Raw genomic sequence first — 23,703 nt, forward strand, 5'->3', positions numbered from 1 at the left:
AACTGAAACAGAGGATCAGTGGGTTGCCCAAGATCACAGGTTAATTAGCGACAAAACTGAGGCTTAAGCCCAATTGTCCTATTTCCATTTTTTTCTCTGGACTGCACTGTGTCTCACTGACTCAGGACAAATTAAGAGACCAAGATAGAGGGTGTCAAAAAATCAAGCCTTCCTCCTGAGAAACACCAAATACCCTGTGCATCTCCTCCACTGTTCCGCTTGTGTTAGGTTTTCCCGGGGATCTGCGTTGGCGGGGGAATTCAGAGTATTTGTGGATAACAGATGTGCATATTTTCTTGGTCTAGTGAGATGAAGAGAAGTGGGAGGAGGCTGGGCACAGTGCCAGCCCTCAGCAGAACTGTCAAAATCCCAGGTCTAGTCTCTATAGGACCCCCACTGGTTCCCAAATGCACTCCTTTCTGCCCTTTTGCTTAAGCTTCTGTTTGCTTCCTATCCACCATCATTTCATTTTTCATGGAAGAAACACCTTAATTACCCAGTGGTATAAGTCAGCTCAGGGTGCCATAATCAAATACTATGGAATGGTGACTTAAACAACAAAAATTTCTTTTTTCACAGTTCTGGAAACTGGAAGTGCGAGATCATGTTGCCACTATAGTGAGGTTCTCTTCCTGACTTGCAAATGGCCGCCATCTTGCTGTGTGCTCTCATGACCTTGCTTTGGTGCATACGCACAGAAAAAGAGAGAGCAAGTACTGTAGTGTCTCTTATAGAGTATTAATCTCATCATGAGGATGACATCCTCATGACCACAGCTAAACCCACTACCATCACACTGAAGATTGGGGCTTTAACAAATGGATTTTGGGAGGGCACAGTTAAATCCGTAGTGCCGACCCACAGAATAAGAACTATGGTCAGAAGGATTTGTCTTTGTTGTTCAAGGGATGCTGGAGAGAACAAGTTTAAACGCAATGGATGACTTTCTAACAGTGGTATCACAAGCACTGGGTCATCAAGGTAGAAGTGGTAAAGCAATTTTGCAAAAGGACCAGGTTTCTAATAGCCATGTTGATTGGGAGGTTTGCAGACTAGAGAAAGGGAACCCTCGCCACTGCTAGCCTGTCCACACACTTAGAATGGGCTCTGTCGTGTTGAGTCAAAATCTGCCAAACCAAATGTTCTACTCACTTGTCTGTGTTTTGATCTCTTGAGCCATAGAAAATGCAATACCTTTCCAAATATGTCTGTTTAGAAATTTGGTGATGAGATCCAAGTCTAAGACTTTCCTTCTCAGAGCCTCCAGCCATTCCTTACTGGAAATGCTTTCCATATCCTCAACCACCTGAACATGCTCTATAAATATGGCACTATTCCTATTACCTGAGTGTAAAGTCCAATCACTCAAGGTAAAGTGGAGTCAGTCACCTAATTTCTTTATAATTTCTGTAATAAATAGATTTGGTTCCCTCAGTTAAAGGCCTAGGGCAAAATTAATGTTGCTGCCTCAGGCCAGGGCAAACTTTCCTCATCTTATCTTGTCACCCTCCCCACTGAATCTCAGCATCCCTCCTCAGCCTACCTATGCAAACTACCTCTTTCATATTTTTGATATTGACGTTATATGTTGCACTAAAAATAATTTATTTCAACCTGCCTCTTTTTGCAGCAGATTTGCTTTGTTTGTTTGTGTGTAACAGCAATGTAACAGAGGCTGGGTGTTATTTCAGGGTAGACATCTGCAGGTAGGTTACCTAGAACTGGCTCTGCAGGAACAAGGAAAGGAAGCACGGCAGCAAGGCCGGCCTGAGCCAATTTGGCAAGTGCCTTCCCCGAGTCTGCCAGTTCTTTCTGAAATCACCAGCAATTCCTTGTTCTGGGTAAAACTGTTTAGAGGACTGGCTCCAAAAATTGACGGGGTGCCTGGAAGAGTGGAAGGAGGTCTTGCGTGGCGGTCAAAAGTTCTCCGTTAGCATCGTGACCTGGCTGCTACCTGACTGCAGATAAATAAATCCCTGTGTACTCTCTCGGCCTTAGTTTCACCATATGTAAAACAGGATTAAACGTCACAAGACATTATTCACAAATTCAGCAAAAAGAATTATAACTCAGGGTCCCCAGATTGTTGGGTACACACAGAAATTACTGCATCTTGAGTTCTTGTTGTTTCAAAAAAGATTCCAGGAAGAAACCCAGCCCAGGAAAAACAAAAACTGGTTGAGATGTCTGAGTTGGAGATGAACTTTAGTGAACTCCCTTTATTAATGTACTAAAATCCCCATCCAGAGATGAGCTTATTCAACATTTCCTATACCTGCCATGTATGTAAAAGCATGATCTGTGACTGCGCCTGCATCTGAACTGCCTTTACTTCACCTCTACATACAATGACTCAGCCAACCAGGTCAATAAAAGTCCTGTGTTCACCTTTGTTTGGGCAGGCACCGCTTTGGGAACTATCCTCAGTGTCAGTCATCCTTACTTGTTGCAAGTAATAAAATCCCTTTTTAAAATACTCCTTGGTTGTGGTCACTGATCTGTCACCCACCAGGCAATTGGACCCACCTGTTTTGGGGGCTACAGAGGGACTAAGTTTGGAAAATACATACTGTATCCTCTTTTTAGAAATTAACAAGACACATTAGCATTTTAAAGGGTCCTCAAAATCCTAAAACAGCACCCCTCATACTTTGCTTAATCAGCATGACTAAATTTATGACCACACAACCTTCCCTCATCACCCCCAATGCTCCCCAAATAACCTATTAATATCCTCAGAACATCAGAGTTCTAATGGGAAGCATTGACTAGATGAGTTCCTAAAACACTTTAAAAATGAACCCTGTAGAGTTTATTATGTAGAAATGTGGATATTCTGCATCATTTGATGTCAGGTAACTTTATTTTTGCTGAGGATTATTTTAGTACTTGCTAAATAAAATCATCCTTTATTTGCTTATAAATAAGACCTTTGGGATATCAATGATGCAACTTAAACATATTATTTTGTCTCTCAAATACTTATTCCTGACCTTCAAAGCCTTCTCTAGTCTGAACCCAACCTACTTTTCCAAATGTATCTTGCAGAGCTCTGGAGAAACCCTCATGCAGATGTCCAGACTCACCATGTTAACTTTTCACCTCTTTCATGCACTGTTTTTCAGCTATTTCACCCCCAACCTTTCCATTCTCATCTGCAATCTCAGACAATCTCTGCTCACAATGCCTGCTGGATTTACAGGATACTTATGATCAAGGCAACTTTAAACTAGGATCAACAAAGTCATCTCACTAAGCCAAGAAAGCTTGAAAAGTACATTTCAGAAACTGTCTCAATTACAAACGTTAAAAAAAAAAGGCAAGTTCTGATTAATCCTCAGTTTTATCCTGAAATTCACTTTCCAAGAGCAGTTCATTCCTAAAACACTTTAGTCAACATTGCCCTATATTTCACTCCAGCAGCAACTAGCTACGTATTTAGTTAAAGCAGTTTGTCTTCTCGCTCCCAAATGAGTGTCGGACCAGATTTAAATTTTATTTTATTATTTTAAGGCAACTGACTCTAAGCAAGACCTCGAGAACTAAAAAGAACCGTCTTGGCAGATGGTAAAATGAAACAAGTAGCAAAGTGGCTCTATTTTGGGGTTTTGTTGTTGCTGTCATTTTCAGATCAAAGAGACTTTAGATCTAGAGATCTCCTTACTAAACTGCAAAATCCCATCCAGAGTGTTTTTATTCTCTATGCCCCTCATTTCAACAAGAACACTGAATTTTCTGATGAAGACTCTGGGGGGCATTTCCAAAGAAGCTTGTCATCACAAACAATTAAATTGAACAAACAATAATAGCTCTCATTTATCGGGCACTTACTCTATGCCAGGCCTTATGCTAAGCACTTTCCAAGTTGATGTCCTTCAATCTGCACAATTGTAAAAGGAATGTATGATTACTGACACTTTATAAAATAAGAAACCAAGGCTTTGAGAGGTTAAGTCAATTATGAAGATCACACAAGATCCAAAATGAGGATATCTCCAAAGTCCTTGCTCTTAACCATTATATTGCCCTGGAAATATTCATTGAGTCTATTCCCTAGGCAGTTGGGTTGCAAATACAAATAATTTTATTCTCTTGCCCTCAAAACCTCAGCATCTTAACAATAGATAAAACCTGTCAAGCACAGAAGGTAGAAAGTCGAAATGGGCCAATAAAAGCAGCACAAAAAAGAGAGCCAGTGAGATAAGAGAAAAGGAAATCAGCTACAATTGAGGGAGGGAGAAGCAGCTTCACAGGGCTGTGGTAGCATCAGAGAAGCACCTTGGAAAATGGTCTGTTTTCTTTACGCTATACTTTCATTCTCTCACTAAATACTGTACATACTTTCTTCAGAATGCTTTATGAATCTCACCTCTTTCATCTCTTCTACTACCACTTTTTCCAAGCCACCACTATCTGTCATCCAGACTATTGTAGGAACCTCCTGAGTCCCCTCTGTGGTACACTGGATATTGTTATAAAATTATACATCTATGCCTTTTGTCATATGACTTTGTAATTCCTTTTAGAAGACAGAGTGTGTTTTCTGCCCCATGAGCATTAGGTTTAGCTGCATACCTTGCTGGAACCAATGGAATATTAGAGAACATGACACGAGCAGAAGTTTTAAATATACTTGCACGATAAAGCTTAGCCTCTCGTGCTCCTGTGCCCCTCCATGAGGAGAGCAGGTCTTTTTGTAGCTGCTGCCCTTTGACCCTCAATACCCAAACGAAGACGCATGGGGCAGATCTGAACCCTCCTGGAGTTTAGCGTACCCTAGCCTACAGTGTAACCAGAATCATGGTTGACCTGCAGACTGCAGCCTGCAACCTGCAGACTGTGATTGTTTTTTAAAACAGCTTTTGTTATAAACCACTGAGATTTTGATGTTATTTGTTATGCAGCAAAAACTGACTGACACATACTGTTTTCATGTCAATTTATCACTTCTCCTTCCTCCACAGAGGAGACACAGTAATCTTTTGAAAATTAAATCAGATCACTGCACTCCCAAGCTTAAAATCCATTAGTGATTTTATTGCATTTAAACTCCATGTCAATTCCTTATCATGACTTACAAAATGCCCTGTCTCTTTCCTCAGCATGCTTTAGCTCCACTGGCCTTCTTTCTGTTCTTTGAATATACAAGTTCACTCTCACTTTAAAGCCTTTGTACTTACTGTTTTTTTTTCTGTCTGAAATATTCTAGAATCTAGATTAGCGCTGTCTAATATGACAGTACTAGCCACATGTGACTCTTTAATTAATTACAATTAATAAAAATTAAATCACATGAAAGATTTTGTTCCTCAGTTATACTCACCACATTTCTAGTACGTAATAGGGGCAGATGTTGCTAGTGCCTACATATTAGACAGCACAGATATAGAATGTCTCCCAACACCACAGAAAGTTCTATGGATTGTAACAAAGCTCAGGTAAAATATCATCTCTTCAGGCGATGCCTATCTTCCCTGACCACCCATCTAATGTAACACTACAGCTCACTCTCTGTCCCATGACTCTATTTGGCTATGTTTGTATTATTTAACTGGTATTTGAAATCATTATATGTATTTGTTTCCCAGGACGTAAACCCCAAGGGTACAGGGAGTTTGCTGGTTTTGTTTTCTGTGGTATCTTCAGAGTCCAGTAGAGAGTGGGTGCTCAATGTAGTGGGGACTATTCCAGATGGAATCAGTGGCATGACCAAAGCTGTGAAAGACTGAGAGGCATGTTTGTGGCAACACTAGGTAGCCTAATTTGGCTGGAACATAGAGTGTAGGGTTTAGATAAGTCTCAAAAGGAAGGCAGGCTGAGACCCATTATTGAAACACACATATTTTAGTCTGAGTTTGAATTTAAAATAAGACGGGAAGCTACTGATATATATTTTTTGAGACAAGAAGCTTGATGATCAGAAATAGTCTTCAATAAATTGATCTGCCACCTATAAGTGGATTATATCATGAAGATAACAGTCAGAAGGCAAAAGCTACAATCCTGTGGGAAAAGAATAAAATGGGGATAGACTCAAGAGTCATAGCGGTGGCGAAATCAACACATAATATTGATTATATGGAAAAGTTGAAACCAGACACTCATATTTTAAGGCTGAATGATTGAACAGAAATAAAGTGAGAAAAGAGCAACGGGTTTGGCAGGAAAGATGCCAAGCTCTGGTGTTGATATGTTGAACTCAGAATGTATAGGCTGGGATCCTGGGGAAAGGGTAGACACTGCTGAGAAAAAAGGAGCAGAAAGAGTGTGAGAGGGCCCCTGTGGTGGTGTTAAGGAGAACATAGCCCCACAAAGCTTCGTTCTTGTAGGGGTATGTGGGGGTGGTGGAGGGTTGTGGGGGTGGTTCTTGGAAGGGGTGTGAAGACTTCCATCAGCCCTAGGCTGCAAGAAACAGAGACATAAGTAGATGGATTTGCTGATGAGAGATTCTTCCATAACCCTAGAATACTTGGTTCATTACATCAGAGTAGAAACCATCTTTTATTTATTTATTTATTTTATTTTATTTTTTGAGATGGAGTCTCACTCTGTCTCCCAGGCTGGAGTGCAGTGGCTCGCTCTTGGCTCACTGCAACCTCCACCTCCCATGTTCTAGCAATTCTCGTGCCTCAGCCTCCCTAGTAGCTGGGATTCCAGGTGTATGCCACCATGCCAGCTATTTTTTATATTTTTTAGTAGAGGTAGGGTTTTGCCATGGTGGCCAGACTGATCTCGAACTCCTGGCCTCAAGTTATCTGCCTGCCTTGGCCTCCCAAAGTGCTGGGATTACAGGTGTGAGCCACCAGGTCCAACCATATTTTAAAGTATTCAGAGTGATCTTGGAGTAAGGAAGAGGAGCTAGTAAGTGTAGTGTAAGTTAAATAATTTTCCCAAAGCTAATAAACTACTTGGAGTCTAAATTCCATATGGATGCTGTGAGCTTCCTGTCCCCCAACACTCTTGCTTTTCAGTGTCTGGAGTGAAGATTAAACAGAGGGCTTGCATTAGATGTTCTTTGCTCTCCCTTGTAGGTGTGACACTTCTATAGCCTTTACCAGATAGGTTAGGGATGCTGGAGTTTATCCTGCTCGCTCACGGGAGACTCCTTTCTAATTAACCACCTCAATTAACAAATGGAGCTTGGCACAGAGCTAAGATGAAGTTCTTCAATTTAACATTTCCTTCACACATAATTTAAATCTCAGAATCCTTTTTATAATCACACACTTGGAAAGGGATCTAGAAGCCATCTAGTTCATTTTCCTCCTCTGTGAAAGAATGAATATATGCATGAACACACACACACACACACACACACACACACACACACACACACCCTTCTTGCCATCCTAATAAGCAACAACTCTTGACTATTCTGGAGCCAGGCCAAGAAGTATAGCCAATTCCATCACCTCACTGTTAGGAATGCCCTAGCATACCTCCTCCTCTCTGTCTTGCTATGCTCAGTGGCTTCCAATGCCTGAGGCCATCTAGTCTTGGCAACGAGTGTATCTGCCAGCCCTTGACTTGCACATATGATGTGGTAGAAAGAAGCTAGCACCTGCCCTAAGACAAGTGAGTGACCTAGTTTACAGGGGTTATTCCAGGGCACCTCATTCTTCTCTGCCTAGACCAAGATTCTCAATCCAAGTTGCCCATGGGGCTGGGTTTTGACATTCCACAGGGGAATTTACTCTCATTTGGCTCTTTTCCAACTTTTATGTTTGAGCTCAAAAGTCACCTCCTTTGAAATGCCTTCTTTGACCACCTACTTCAAAGAAGGTGTTCTTCTCTACCATAGTGGTGATGTCACTACATCCTATTTTCTTTATGACCCTAGTAATGATCTCTCTATATATATTTTATTTGTAAATGTATTTATTATCTATCTTCTTAGCTATAATAGTGCTTCATGGAGACCAGGACCATGTCTGTCATTTCCAGTGTTCCCTCAATGCCTAGCAAAGTGTGGAACACACACTAGTTGCTTCCATTGGCCAGCTATTGCTGCAAAAACCCATCTCCGATTTCAGTGGTATATAATATCGAGCATTTCCTATAGTACTCACAGATCTTCAGGTCAGCTGGGAGAGCTCTGCTTCAAACTTTAGTCTGTGGGCTGTGGGTTGACTGGGGCACTTCTACTTACTGTATTTATCTTTCTAAGAGACCAGCAGGCTCTCTGGGGAATGTTCTTCTCATAATCTCTGCTTGAAACACGTCTGCTAATATCTAAGTTGCCAGAGCATGTCACATGACCAAATGTGACATTAATAAAGCAGGAAGGTATATTTTTCCCAAGGAGTTTGAGGGAGAGATAAATAATTGCCAAACAATAATCCCATCTACCACAGTGCTCCACAAATATCAATGACTGAATAAACAAATGGACCTTCCCCCAAATCAGTTGACCTTTGTAGCTAAACCGCTTTTCAACCATTGCAGTCCTGTGTCTCATCAGTGTTAGTCAGGATATCAGTCCCCTGTAAATGCATGACCTATGTAAAAGAACCATACTGCCCCGTTTGCCTTGGACAGGAGCCAACTTGAGATCTCTGCTTGTTTAACAGAAGTTAAAGCCTCCTTCATTTGATCCTGGCTCTCCCTGTCCCCTCTTCAGGTATAGGGAAGGTTTCGTTCCTGCCAAAAACTAGAGGGGATGGATCCAATTAGGAGAACCTACCATCTGGTGGTGTGGGCTCATCAGATTTGCAGCCAAGATTCCAACTGGGACTGTTAAAGAGTTTGTGCACAATAGCTTGAGTGTTTGAGTAGAGCAGGAAATGTCCTGGTCACTGGGACAGAGTATAGGTGCCTCAGGATCACCAGACAGTTTACAGCTGACAGCCCCAACATATTGTCAGAGTGGCCTGGAGAGACCAGGCTAGCACTTTCTAACTGTTCTGTGAACACAGGTTTGCTCCTGGCTGGACAGGGATTACCAAAGACCCCTGCAGCTTTGATTAACTCAGAAGCCTGAATTTCAGACCTTTTGCTTGTCCTGGCTTCTGATCTTGCCTTACCCACCAGAATCCCTTGTATGTCCTTGTCTCTTTGGTGGCTCTTCTGGCTTTAGCATGCTGACCCTTTGTCTACATTGGTTCACCCCCAGCCTGTCTGAATTTTCTTTTTTGAAAAGATGTGCAATGGGGGACATATATATATATATAGATAGATAGATAGATTAGATAGATATAATATATATATAATATATATACATATATATGTATTGTAAATGTATTTATTTACAATAAATACATAAAATAGACAATAAACACATTTGCATCTATATATAGATAGTATATATATATATGCTTAATAGGCAAAAATATATATATGTATCTGTTTTGCCTATTAAACATTCAATCTCCACTCTTTTGGTAATAGCATCCTGATTCTCTTTGAGGGAATTATTCCTCCCCCATGTTCATATAGTTTTGGTGCGCTGGCTTAAATCCACAATCCTTTGGTCCTTCTCACTACCCCAAGCTCTAAAAATGATGCTTTCACTAGGCCTATGTCAAGCAAAAGAATACAATATCCTGGCCACTGTGTTATATCCAGAAATGAGCATGTGTCCTAAGTTTTATCCAGTGACGTCAGGTCCAGAATTTTTGTGGAACTGATGAGAAAAGAGAAGTTTCCTTTCCACTGGAGTTTTAGCCGGGCAGGTGAAGGCTGCCAGCAGTAGGATCTGATATGTGACACACCTATGCCTGAGAGCAAAGCCAGTTTAGAGAAAAGCTAAGCCAAAAAATCTAGAGGGCATGTCTCAGTCCTGATGACATCAATCAGTCCCTTAATTTGGCTATACCTAAAGTTAAAACTATCCAGTTAGTTGGGTTTCTGTCACTTGCCACCAAAAGGGTCCCAGCTGCTTACTGCTCAAATGGGCTTTCCCCCTTATTTCTGTAAACAGTAATTTCTTAAGCCAAAGAAAGTCTATGATCCACATATTTAGTCCATTTTCATGGACTGAATCATAAGTGAAAAGAAATGCTTTCAGACTTAGTGTTGCTATAAATTTAGATCTTGGATAAACTTAGCCTTAAGATTTCAATTTTCCCTATCCATAACATAGATTCATTTATGGGTAATGACCACCTTCCTAGGAAAACACTAAAAATTAATTAGTTACATTTTACTTGATGCTAATAGACAAGAAGCCTGGTTAATTATATTACCCTGCATTTGCCTAGCATGTTTGACTTTTAAAACTCTTTCATACAAATAATGGCACTTGCCTGTTCTAATAACTTTGAGAATCAGGTATTAGCACCCCATATTATACATCTGGAAACTAAATCGGATATAAAAGCTTTTCAAGGTTATACAGTAAGTCAATGTCAGAACTCACATTAAACAAGTTATCTCAAGTTCTGCACATACTAGAAATTCTATTCAATTTCATAGGAAATTGTTCTACTGGGTTTATAGTACCCTTAAAATCATAACAAAATATGTACAAATGATTAAAATTTTATTGAGAGAATCATCACAGCACTGTTTTCAAGAAAAAAGGGAAATAAACTAGATATCCCATAAAAGGAGACAGCTTAAATAAATTAGGGTACATATGTACAGTGGGCTTTTATGAAACCATAAAAAATGAATGTGCAATAATGAAAGTAGCCTAAAGGTTATAATATGCAAAAAATCATGTTATAAGATAGTAATATAAATTTATTAATGTTTAAATTGTTAAGTTCAAAAAAAGGATGGAAAATGTATCTTTAGTACTATAATTAAACACATTTTATTTTGCTTGCTGTCTCTATTCCTGTAGCTTTCTTTAATACATATATTACTTTTGTAGACAAACTAAAGGCTATTCTCAAAACTTTATTTTCATCCTAGAGGTTCCACACAATGAACACATGGAAACATGCCTAAACATTGGGTATCAATTTCATTAGCCTCCAACTGCCTCATTAGCCCCAATTTTGCCTGCTTCCTCAACCTGGACCTCCCATGGCCCTGGGCTCCCCTGTGCTCTCTGAACAGTAGGCTGGGACACACCAAAGTCACAAGATGCATACAAGGCTCATACATCAATGGCAAACCCAGGGCTTGAATCAGAAATTCTTTATTTAGAAAATGGAACGTTATACCTTATTTAGGACCCTTCATGACAATAGTCAAGTGGGAACTAAAATGAGCTTTCAATTTGACTTACACCTGGTTTTCACCCCCATAACTTTGCAGAAACACAACAACAGCCATCCATAGGTATTTACAGCACAGCCTGTTGGAACTCTCAAAACTCGTAATTTCAAAAGCATTACTCCAAGCAGCAATGATTCAGGCTTATTCTTGTCACTGCCATTCATTCATTCATGCATCTAGCATCACTGAACACTATTCTGTGGTGGTGACTGTGATGGGAAGCTAAAGTAAACAAGGTCATTGACCTCACATTGCTTAGTCTAGTTGCGCAGGTAAGACAAGTGTTCAGCTGAGTAAAACCTGGGGATAAGCGTGACCATTGCTAGGGGGATGGTAAAAAGGGCTGAGGGGCAGAAGACCATGTGAATATGAAAGAGAAAAAAGGCTTAATAAAGAAGGTAAAATAAGAGCTAGAGCTGACCAGGACAGAATTTCAACAGAGCAGTATGGAAGGAGCAGTTTGTAAGTGCAAGTGAAGGAAATGGCAGTGTGAATTTGAAGACCACTGAGTTGTCTGGTTGGAACAGAGGCTGAGCTTCAGTGCTATGTATGTCTTCCTTGTTAAAATAAATGAGGACTCTGAATGAATCCCTGCCTCCACACAGCCTTACCACTTCTCCAGGCACTGCACTGGATCAGCCTCCAATCTCCAGGAATGCCCATGGGCACACAGAGCCACATACGATGACAATGCACCCCTAAACCAAGTCATCAGCTTCCCTTTCCCTGGCCTCTGTCCCCGTCCTCCTGCCCATCTGCCAGACTCCATCCCAAACTGGAGATGGGAGTAAAGAAACAAGGCCATTGAAACACAAGCCAAACATCTTCAGGAAACGTGAATTTGGCAAAGTACTATCAAGCATCTGATTTTTGATGAGAAAACAGAAATCTAACCATGGCATGTCTCTGCTTAAAACTCTTCCATGGGCTCTTTAGTCTTAGAGCTAAAGATCAAAATCCATAACAGAGTCTACAAGGCCTGGCCAGGCCTCTGCCCAGGAAGCTTCTCAAACACTCCTCTTGTTCCCATCACTGCATCACCAAAGCCTTCAGTCCTCAGCTCAAGCACCTATTCATCCTCCTGCACAGAGCTGGTTCCTTTGAATATGCTTTCATGGAATCATGGCCCTTTCTTTCAGATTGTTTATTACAACCTATAATGATACACTCATTCGTGTGACCATCTAATGGCAGCCTCCTTTACTAGCTGGTGAGCTGCATGAGCACAGGGCTGCTTTCCAGTTTTGTTCACAATAGTAAGCACTCCATAAATATTTGTTAAATATTGAATGAATTCATCTGAGGCCCCAAAGTAGGCTTAATGCTTCAGCAGTTGCATACAGAATGCACCCTGGATGTGCAACTTGTTGGAAGGGAAGTCTAGAGCTTTTAGACTCTTAGCTTGTTTAGGGACCCTCTCGCTAGCCAAAGGTAGAGAATTTCAATTAATCATATATCCCTGGTGTTTTCCATATGCTGCCAGCATAGAAATGCAGCCCCAGAAGGACTCTCAGAGACCATGAACTTCACTTTATAAATAAGTTCGGGGGAGGGGATGTTTCTCCAAGGTTACACCTAAATGATTCAAGAAGGTAGTCCAGCATTTGAATCCATATCTTCAAATCTCAACTCAGTGTACTATTTACTACATCAAACCTGCCATTACAGGCAGGTGTGTGTGTGTGTGTGCATGTGTGTGTGTACAAATATATACATATATATTTTCCCATCTACATCGTACCTATCTTTCCAAATTCAACTCAAATGTCCTTGCTTTATGAAACCTAAATCCCTCCAACTAAAGGTTTTCCTTCCTTCTTCTGAATGTGTGTGGATGTGTATGTGTGTGTGTGTATGTAAGAGGGAGACAGAGACAGAGAGAAAGAGAGAGAGAGAGAGAAAGAGAGGCAGATTTGGTTTATGCCTACTTCCTTTATAAGAACCTGAGCCCCTTAAGAGGAAAATCAATGCCTAATGCATTTTATTTTTCTCAATTTCTAGTGCAATGCCTTGTAATGAAAAATGGATTTCATCTCTTGCATCAGCTGTCACCAAGTTGAGGCCATGTTGAGATTCAGTGGGAAAAAATCTGTAATCAACTAATGCTGTCTGCAAAGGTATGGAATGGGGCAGTGACAGTGCATATCCCCATAGAAGGTGAAAATAAAAGGGTTTTGGATGAATGAATGAACAAATTCATGAATCTTACCAGTTTTCCAAATGTGCTACATGATCACTTTATCCTAAGTGTCTGAGAGGAGAGCAGTAAGCTCACTCATCCCAGCAGGATCTTCACACTAGTCAGGGAAATAAATGTTTACAAGGATTTTTCTCTCCATAAAAGCTGCTGATTATCAATATTATAATAAGAGCCAAGAGTCAATCATAGACAAATGTCAACACTTGTGTGCCTTAATGTAAGGACACGGGTGAAGATGGAGGAGCCAACATCAGACTGTAACATTAACCAGAGAACTGTAGACATCTGCCATGGAGCTGAGAACATAGTGTGGTGCAGGAGGCAAACTCCCAACTCTCCACCACATGGTAACAAGCATATGCAGCAGTGGTGAGGGGAGGCGAGGAGGAATATTGTGACTTTACCCACTCAAAATACCCTCCTCCCACTCCACAACCAAAATCTGCTCCACCCTTTAATGCCTGCTGAAGTTCCACCTTCCCCAAGAAGTTTTCATCATCCACAGTCATATCTTCTGCCTTGGAAGACTTAGCTCTCAAGCTTGAATCATAAATTCCACTGTGACACTTCTACTGTTGGGCAATTTCACTGCTATGGTACTTTTCACTGTCCATGTATTCATAGATTTTTCTTTTTGTTGAGACAGAGTCTCGTTCTGTTGCCAGGCTGGAGTGCAGTGGTGCGATCTTGGCTCACTGCAACCTCTGCCTCCTGAGTTCAAGCAATTCTCCTGCCTCAGCCTCCCGAGCAGCTGGGACTACAGGTGTGTGCCACCGTGCCCGGCTAAGTTTTTGTATTTTCAGTAGAGACGGGGTTTCACTGTATTAGCCAGGAAGGTCTCCATCTCCTGACCTCATGATCTGCCAGCCTTGGCCTCCCAAAGTGCTGGGATTACAAGCATGAGCCACTGCCCCTGGCCATAGTCATAGATCTTTAAAGGGAGAAAGCTCATTGAGTTTTGGAGCCCCACAAACTGGCTTTAAATACTAGCTTAGGTTTTTATTTTTTGCATAATATAAAGACACAATCTCTCTCAGTCTCAGTGCCATCATCAACAAAATGGTGATAATAACCTTTCAAGATTGTTACAAAAACTTAAGACAACATATGTAAAGTATTTGGCACATAGTAGGTCTTCAAAATAATCCTTGTTTATCCCACCATCAGCCACCATTCTCTTCATTACTATATACAGACTAATTTTTTGAGGGTAGGAGTTATACATCTTTGGTGTCTTTTATTATTATTTTTGACAGGGTAAATAATAGATATTATTAGAACAAAATAATAAAATGATGAATGCTGACGATATAAATCAGGTGTGAGCAGATTGGCCTACTAACGGGCCTGCCCAAACAACATAATTCGGTTACTCTAGCAATCAGACAGGAAGTAATGGAAACTTTGGTTAACTTGAGAGTTTATGTATTTAAAAAGGGCAGCACTTCTCAGCAATAGAAGTTGAACAGGGATGTAGGTCCAGGGTTGCTTAATGCCCTAAGTTTTTTTTTAAAGATGCCAGAAATCTGGATTTTTATGTCAAAAATATGAAAAAGCATTGTGTAGGTCAAGAAAAACGAATCTGTGTTGCAACTCAGAAGTTGATGAGCCATTCTCAGGCAAGAGCTAAGGCCATCTGTCTGTTGCCAGTCCCTAATGTCTTGTTGGGAAGACCCTGGGCTTCCCCAGTAGGTCCATAACAGAGGGCATCCCACTGTAGTTAGGGTTGCTACATTTCACCTATTGTCATTGAGGCTCTGAACATTTTTATGCTTTGTAATTCCCTGACTCCTATAGACATTTATTCATTTGTATTAGGGGCATTTCCAAGTGTTCTCAACACTAAACTATAGATATATGTGGTCTTTCTGACAGCAGTTTATATTCTGGTGGTGAAGCTAACCTATAAAGACACAAAACAGACAACATTGCAGTGCTATCAATCAGGGCTTGCAAACTCAATGCTTGCCAGAGCCAGCAGGTAAAGAAAATGAGAAGAATGGGCTTGTTGGGAAAGAGGCCATCTAGATGAGGTTTACTCTGTTCCAGCTCAGCAAATTGAGGCTACATAGACCTGGGCCCTAGTGTTGCCAGATATTTTAATATTTTAAAATAATAGTCAAGACAAGATGTCCAAGTTTTAATGTGAAATTCCATGGTTTGTACACAGTGTGTGGGCCCAGAACTCAGTCTCTGTGCTGGAACTGGCTTGTGGATGGCTATATTTAGTGACCCCTTCTGCAGATAGATAACCCTATTTATCCTTGAGGCTCAATTAAATCACCACCTCCTAGAGACCAACTCCACTCTTCAAGGCATCTTTAATACTCCATACAAATTGCTGCTATAGCACTTGCAACATTACATTTTAATTTTCTCTGTTCAGAACAAAAAAAGTCTTACTATGGATAAAGTACTCCAGGGCAGGGAATGCAACTTACTGTTGTCTGCATTTGTAGCACTTTATATCATGCCTAGGTTTGGTTGAGGGCTCAAAAACGCTTACTAAAGGGATGGAAGACTTTTTGGATTAAAGAGTTTCTTAAAGTGTGATCCCATAATAACTGCTATAGAATTCCTCCAGGGCCTACTCTTGAATATCCTGATTGAGGAAGTAGAAAGTTCATCATGAGTCTTGCTTTAAACAAGCTCCCTGAGTGAATTTTATGTGCACTAAAGTTTGTGAACCTCTGGGCTAAACTGTTAGCTCTACAAGGAAAGAGGCTGTGCCTTCTTTCCTGGCCCTTATATTCCTAGCGTCTGTCCCAGTGTTTGGCATGAAGTAGGCATTCAGTATGTATTTGCTGAACAAATGAATGAATAAATAGATGAATAAATTAAAAGGTAAGAATTAAGCTGCAACTATGCTACTCAGACCTCTAATGGTAATAATCTCAATCAGCATTTCATTTATTCCTTTATTTACACTTACCACAAAGGCACCAAGATAATCTGGGTAGCTGATCAGTAAATATCTTCTCTATGCACAATCTCCCCAAACCCTACCCCTGAAAGCTTGGAAGAGTGCTTAGAGGAGATCCCAAGGCGTTGGGTTGCTGATTCAATGGCTTTACTCTTTAATAATGGCAGACAAGGGAAGCAAGACAGATTGAACACAAAGAAGGCACGAAACTCTCACCTTGGCCAGTAGCAGTAGCCATAGTCCTCTTCTATCTTCCCCACCTTCCCTACCATACAACCGCCTCTTCTCATTTTCAGTCCCGTGGCTGCTAACATGTCTAGCATGAACAGTTCCCATTACACTTCCTCTCCCTTCCCTTCTCCACCCTCTGGTGGAGGGATAATGAATAGCAAAATGCAAAGGAAAAAATCAAATGACAGCAAAAATTATGAAAAAAACAAATAATATTAGTCATTTTCTAGATCTAAGACTGATGGGGCAGTTAATTTAAGGCAACTACTAATTCAGATTTGAAAAAAGCACAGCACAGAAAATTAAATCTGAATAAGATGCTTTTCTTGTTTTCCATGTATCACTAATGAGTGTATTCTTCCTAAAACCGCTGTGCTCCCACTGACATTTTCTACTCAATTTAAAATGGGACAGATGTAAAGTTTTCCCAAACCAGTGGGCTACAGCGAACATAGCCCTAAAGGGTTCTTAGCCTCACATGAAAATTAAAAGAGGTTCCTCCAGCCAGTCTACCATCTCCACCTAAATTGCCCAGTACCCCCTTTGGGATCTGGGAGCTAAAGAAAAGAAACACAAAGTCTAAGCACAAAATAAGATTATTGCTTCTCAGATAATCCCCATAACAATGTTTCCCACTAGACTGTTAGCTACCTGAGAGCAAGGGCATTTTATCATCTCTGTATTTCCCATATCTTTTTCAGTTTATACCTTTGAAGAAACATTTAAAGAATTAACTAAACGAACAAGACAGGAATTCATGGAAACCTGTACACTAGTATATGGATGGCAGCATCAAGTTCAAGAACTCAGATTCATCCACTCCAGGTTAATTGACCAAAATGAACAACATTGTCTGTATCATATTTCCGCCTCCCTAATAAACAGTCATTAACCCTATTAGAGAGCAAATCTTAGGTTGCTGAGATAAAAAGACAGAAGCACCACCTTTTGCCTTAGAACCTTTTCTCCTACTTTTGTCTTTTATTACCTTACTGTACCAGTCAACATCTTGACACTAGGAGAGCGGTTCACATCTCTTTCAACCAAGACCTGCTGTAGACATTTCTCAGTAGCATGTGTGAATACACACATCAGCTATTTATTCTTGATCCTCTAAGCAAGTAATACAAAAGCTGTAAAGTATGACAAAAGCTATGGAGCCCTGCTCCAGGAAATAAATTAGCACATGTATATGCATGCAAACGTTTACAGATACACTGATGCCCACACCCAAATGCCCCTTCCAAAGACCCTGATCAAAGCCATATTAAAAAAAAAAAGAAAGGTTATCTGATAGCAAAATAGCTACTCAGTATTATTCTAGATTCCCAGAAAGATGGTTTCATAAAACTACAATTCAATATTTAAGCTTCAGCTCTTTTTTTAAGGGTAGTGAGTAACGCAGTAGACAAGATTTTCAACCTCAGCATCACCAAAATGAAGAATTGCTATTTTATTTATTCAATGGACCAGTCCTGTGCAAATCACAGCTACAGTTTGAAATACTGTAAGTTTTTCTCCTTAGGTGCTTTATTAGACCTCTGCCTTACAAGACCCTGAAAATTCCCTTTCATTTCTTGGGTAATCCCACTAGTTGATTAGGTTACCATAAGAATCAGTGTATCTATCACAGTATCCAGGAACATGGACCTTTGGGTCTCAAAACCACCATTTGCTTCCTGAGTAACCTCGGGCAAGTTATATAACCTGTTGTAGCCTCAGTTTTCTCATCTATAAAAGGAAGATAATGTCTAGTACTCTGCAAAGCTCCTGTGAGGATTAAATGAGCTAACACATGAAAAGCAATTAGTGCATTACATGGGCTGTAGTCAATGCTTAATACATGGTAATGAATGTGACTATAAATGACTATAAAGTATTTATCATGGTTCTGATGCACAGTAAGTTCTCAATAAATGAAATCTGCTATAATTATAGTTCTTGGAATTTGTATCAACATTATTTTAGGAGTGGTCTTAGGGATAGAAAGAATTCTGACTTCTCATTTTGAGACTTCAAAACATAGCCTATTCGAATCACTGGGAACTCACCAGTTGGACTATGAGAAAGACACAAAGGAAATATGGTCCATGCCTTCCATCACAGACAGCTCAGCAGAAGTCACCAAGTCTACAGTGACACAGCAAGACTATTGTGCCAATTCAATCCAGTTTGGGGTCTCATATTGTTCTTGTGAATTCAGCTCACACTTCCCTGCCATAAATTTTTACTTGAGCTTAATCCCTGAAGGGAAAATGTGTTTCCTGATTAATTTTTATGCTTTCATCTGTCATAAAATGCCAATCATGTGAGCACAGGCTTCCTTTTCATTCCTAGTTGCCAGGAAAACTCAGAATGGTGTTCGTTGCCCACATTTTACAATGCATTCAATTCAGATGTCAGAGATCTATCTATCCCTTCTGCTTCTTGAGGCCACCTTTGTTCTGTTTGATGCTCAATGACCATCCTACAAACTGTGTCTTAAACAACCAATCTTCTCAAGCCATTTTAAAAATGACCAAGGTGCCAAGTTGTAATAATTATTGGTCACTTCCTAAAATGAAGAACCAGACATATACAACTTCTCAACTATTTTTTCTTATCAAGCTACATTCTGTCCATTTAACTTGTGGATAGGATATGCCTTAAGCATTTTAGACCACATTTTCATAAACTCAGGACCCTTAATTCTATGTCTCTCAGAAGTTTCGTATGTGCAAAACTCTCAGCTGGACCAGAAAACCTCTGCAAGGTAGGGAAGATGCAGTCAACCCAAGCACCCATCGTGCTGGCATTTAAAGTTAGCTGACAGTGAAAAAGCAAATCCATTCCATGAAGCATTGCAGGGGCTAAAATGCCAACTGCTGGAATCACTCAGAAGCCTCTAGACATTTTTCTTGGAGGGCTTTCTCTTATGAAGACGAATGGCAACTGAAGTCATTTTTGCAACACCACCAGCTACCCACAGGCCCTCCTTTCATTGGTCTAGCGCAGAAAGACATCTCAGAAATAGAAACAATTACTTACATCTATAGGTCATCTCAAAGCTGTCACTGATGTTCACAATATCAATCTGGGGGAGCAGCTTCGGGGGCTCTGTGAGTTGCGACAAAGCAAATCTAAAAGCAGCATGTTCCTGTGACTGCTGGTTTGGAAATAATCCCCCTAGGAGAAAAGAAAATGCAACATGGTATATGGGCTAGAGATAGGTTTTAGTTCCTCACAACTCACCCCAGATGAGTCCTCTTCTTCTCCCCATGCCAAACTCACTAGCTGTAGCCTTGAGCGGTAGAGATGAGAGTTCAAATAGACTTAACTGGATGCTGACACTTAAGCTCCTACAGATGAGCTTTTTTGTGACAAGGGCCTCTAATATCTATTACTTTGCTCAGACATTTGATTGTGTACCCCTCAACTCAGCTAAAGTCAGAGAAAACAGGAGACTTGTGCTATTTCTCTGCCTCCTCCCTTGTGCAAACCACCTAGGAACTGCTATTCTCTTATATAAACATATACATAAGCCCCCTCACCCTCTTGTCATGTCTACTTTTTCTTATATCAACCCCATCTCTCACCAGAGAGCTTTATGGGAATTAGGTACTAATCAATGCTGCAGGGTGATTGAAATATAGCTCTGGGACCCTGTGGGCTTCTCCACTACTATAACTGTTTGCTTGGACACTTCTTAGTCTTTGGCCTAGCAAGACCTGCATGCAATCTAACTATTCTATTGCCCCTAAGGTTTATTATTCATTTTCTCTAAAAACACTTGTTTTTCTGCAAACAATGTTTTGCTTCTTCTTTCACCACTCATGATCCCAGTTACCTAGGAATGACTTGTTACATAAGGGATTGCCATTGTGTGTTTGCATGGTGGAACCTTGTGCTTCAAAGATGTGGGATCTTAGGAATCTCAAGAGGATACAAGCGTTCTATTCTAGTAAAAGGTATAGCAAAGTGCCTGATAGGGTGCCTGTTCCGAGAAACAAGAGTTCATGGCTTACCTTTGTATTTACTGTCAACATGTAAATCAATTACATTTCTGTGAATTAAAATCAGCCATTTCTAGAGACTGAACTACAGTGATGTTTACATAGAAGTTTATCTCAGATCTGACAGTAATCATAGTCCAAACACAATGCACTTCTAACTTCTTGTAGAGTGGGTGTTTATTTTTAAGAACCAATACATGGATTGCAAGCCTTTTGTTACAGGTCACACGAATAGAATCAAGTACTACCTGATGGCGATGATATTTTCAGCATTCTGTTCTATAATTTAATGCTTCAATCTCTGTTTTTGAAAACAGTAGCAATGGCTTTATCAGTTAAACAACCAAGGTAGGGCTAAATATAATTTTAAAAATCTGCAGAGATACATGAGAAAACAGCACATACACAAAACATTCTCATGCATTTATACCAGTTGCTATATATACAAATACACTAGACAAACACATCCCATCCACAAAGGATAGGTAGTATATAAGCACAAATGTAAACAATGCCACATGTAAGAGCCAGTGATTTCCACATGTACATGTGCCCCCATTTTAAAGAATAAAAACAACAAAAAAATTATTGATTCTGATGCTCCCCTTTCCCCCCAGATGACCACACCCCAAACACTGCCCTGTCCCCTTTCTCCTCCTCTGCAATGAATGAAAGAGAAGGGGTGGGAGGTTGGGGAGTAGAAGGCTACAGGCTGGGCTACAAGGGAAGTGTCTCCCCTGAAGGCAGGAAGTTTTGTGTGTAAGGCACTAGCACACAGATACATACACACTTCAGGATGTAGCTTAACAGGTGTCAGGAAACAAAGCAAGTTACTCCATGACCACTCCAAGCCGCCAGCTAGTTGGAGAGGCCGAAAGAGATGGGTACTGCAGCACACATATGCCTGACAAAATATCAATTGCACCATGTCCCCCCTCAAACACACACTCACAAAAGGGCACAAACTCCCAGTAATGCGAACTTTCCCTAGTGGAGCTATCTCCCTACCAGGGAAGAGAGACTAGAAACCAAACCAACAAAGATGCTTCCAAACACAGCAGCTTGCTTCATTCTGGGACACAAACGACACTGAAATCCTGGTCACACGGAAGCCCCAAGCCCTTGTGGACATGCTTTGTGGTTGGCGTTATTGCTCCTGTTTGTTTTGTTTTCCCTCATGATTATCAGGAGTAGCAATATCTGTCAGTTCCCTCAGAAATACAGGGAGGGTGGCGGGGCCTTTCAGAAGTGCAACAACTAAGAAGGGGAAATGGGGAACAAGAAAAGCATGCAGCATGTTGCAACCTGCCTCTAAGTTGAGAGGATGGAGCCCAGTAACAAGGATAACGGACAGCCAACAGGAGGAGAAAGGAGCATGTGTACGTACGCGTGTGTGCTTGTGTGTGTAAAAGGTAGACCTCTGTGGACAGGAAATCTAAGAGGAGGGGGCAAGGAAGGAACGGAGAAAAGGCAGGCTAGGAAGTTCCAGGATCGGGGGAGTGGAGACCACCAGCGCAGCATGGCAGACAGCAAAGGGAAGGCAGCTGGAGGAGTCCAGAGCAGGAGAGGGAGCCTACCCGCCTTGGAGTGGGGGCCTTCTGGCATTATTTCAGTGGCTGCAATATACCCAGCACCCCTCACTCCTTCTTCTAGAGGGTCTCTTTTCTGTCTCCTAGCAGAGAAAGCACTGCCTCCTTCAATTACATATATATGTGCATATGTAATATATAATCACACACGTGAAAACACACACACCATACATACTTACATTAAAAATGGAATCAAGCACCATCTACCAAGCAATACAGTTAACTCCTTAAACACCCACCACCCCTTTCAGCCTGATTTTTTTTTTCCTCCAAAGCGATAGTTCCTCCATTTCACATGCTCTTGCCTGGAGTGCGAGTGGGATGTGTGTATGTGTGCGAACACTTCCCCTCTGCCCTCATCCGATCAGGAGAAGCCCCCTCCTCTGGCTGGCAGCCCAAGTCTCCCTTCTGTTACTGCAGCACAGCTTTAGGGAGCCAAGCACAACAGTCAGTATTGGGGAGGGGGTACACAACCCCTACGCCCCAGAAAATCCCTGGCCAGACCCAGAAAGTCCCTCCCCAGGCTGCCCCCTCACTCACCGATCTGGATATTGTTGGGGAAATTGGCACCTACTACCGCGCCTAGGAAACCGGTGCAGAAGAAGGCAAAAATGTGCTGCATATTCCTTTTTGCATTGGCGAAAAAGAAGCCCAGGTCCAATCATAGATTTGGTGTTTCTCCCCCCTTTCCCTTTATTCTTCTCGCTGTTCTGCCTGTTCTTTTCCTCCTGCTGTTCCTTCCTTGCTTGCTTCCTTCCTTCCTTCAGTGAGGTTTGTCTGTTTCCCTTGGAATCGGAGCACTTAAACTGCAGCGTTAACACCAACTGACAGCCAGATTAACTGAGCACGGGAAGAGAAGCCCGTCCTCATGCTAGCTGGAGCGCTGGCTCCCCCTCTCCTTCTCCTCTCCCCTCGCAGCCTGCCTCTCTCTCCCTCCCTTGCTCTCTCTCGCTCTCCCCCTCACACTCACACAGGCAGTAAGCTCTATGCTAATACCCACCGAGCCAGCTTGGAGTTCCACAGCCGACCTTCCTACTTATTCCCCCTGCCTTCCGTCCTCACCTTATCCTCCTTTCTGTGTGTGAAGAAAGGTTGGGGGGGCGGAGAGGTGACACGTGGCGCTTGGTCCTGGAAGGGGCAACCTCGCAGTCCTCTTTACCCTCCCCCGCCTTTCTGAGCTCTCTCTGCCCCCTCCCCCAGCCCCCAGGCTGAAGCTGCTGGGAATGTGGGTTCAGCTGTAAGTCAGTAGGTGGCAGGGGGTCCCCACAATAGTCCTCAATCCACCAGCTGCTTGATCTAGGTCACTTTTTCTAGGAGTCCACGGGCTGCGCTGGATATATCTCCTGCACTCCACTGGCCCAATTATTCCTACAACTAATTCCTGAGGGAAAGACCCTAGAAATCCCTCCTAGGAAATTTAAAGGGGAAAAAAAAGGCTTTCTCTCTCCTAATGGAAGGAATGACAGATAGACAAACAAGGGAGGATCTGGAGTGATTGGCAGGTATTTTGACCAGATATTTGATAGTCCCTGTCTACCTTTACAAGTGAAATGGTGGTCTCTTTTCAATCCTAGGCATTTAAAATGGGCCCCTTTCTCCCTT

General features: G+C 41.5%; 1 protein-coding gene across 3 annotated transcripts in view; it reads right to left on the reverse strand.

Moving 5' to 3' along the window:
- GRIA1 (glutamate ionotropic receptor AMPA type subunit 1) overlaps positions 1 to 23,270 on the reverse strand; it is a 323,641-nt gene extending 300,371 nt beyond the window's left edge. For 2 of the 3 annotated variants that reach the window (XM_050793915.1, XM_050793914.1), the window contains exons 1-2: positions 22,642 to 23,270; positions 19,548 to 19,685 (exon numbers count right to left, since the gene is read on the reverse strand). In XM_050793915.1, coding sequence (XP_050649872.1) covers positions 19,548 to 19,685; positions 22,642 to 22,723 — 220 coding nt within the window. In that variant the 5' untranslated portion in view covers positions 22,724 to 23,270. Of the gene's footprint in view, positions 1 to 16,505; positions 19,492 to 19,547; positions 19,686 to 22,641 lie in introns of those variants that run through there. The other variant, XM_050793916.1, reaches the window with a different exon arrangement.
- Between the last annotated feature and the right edge of the window lie 433 nt (positions 23,271 to 23,703).

Source organism: Macaca thibetana, chromosome 6 (genome assembly GCF_024542745.1).
Source record: "Macaca thibetana thibetana isolate TM-01 chromosome 6, ASM2454274v1, whole genome shotgun sequence".
Lineage (NCBI taxonomy): Eukaryota > Metazoa > Chordata > Mammalia > Primates > Cercopithecidae > Macaca > Macaca thibetana.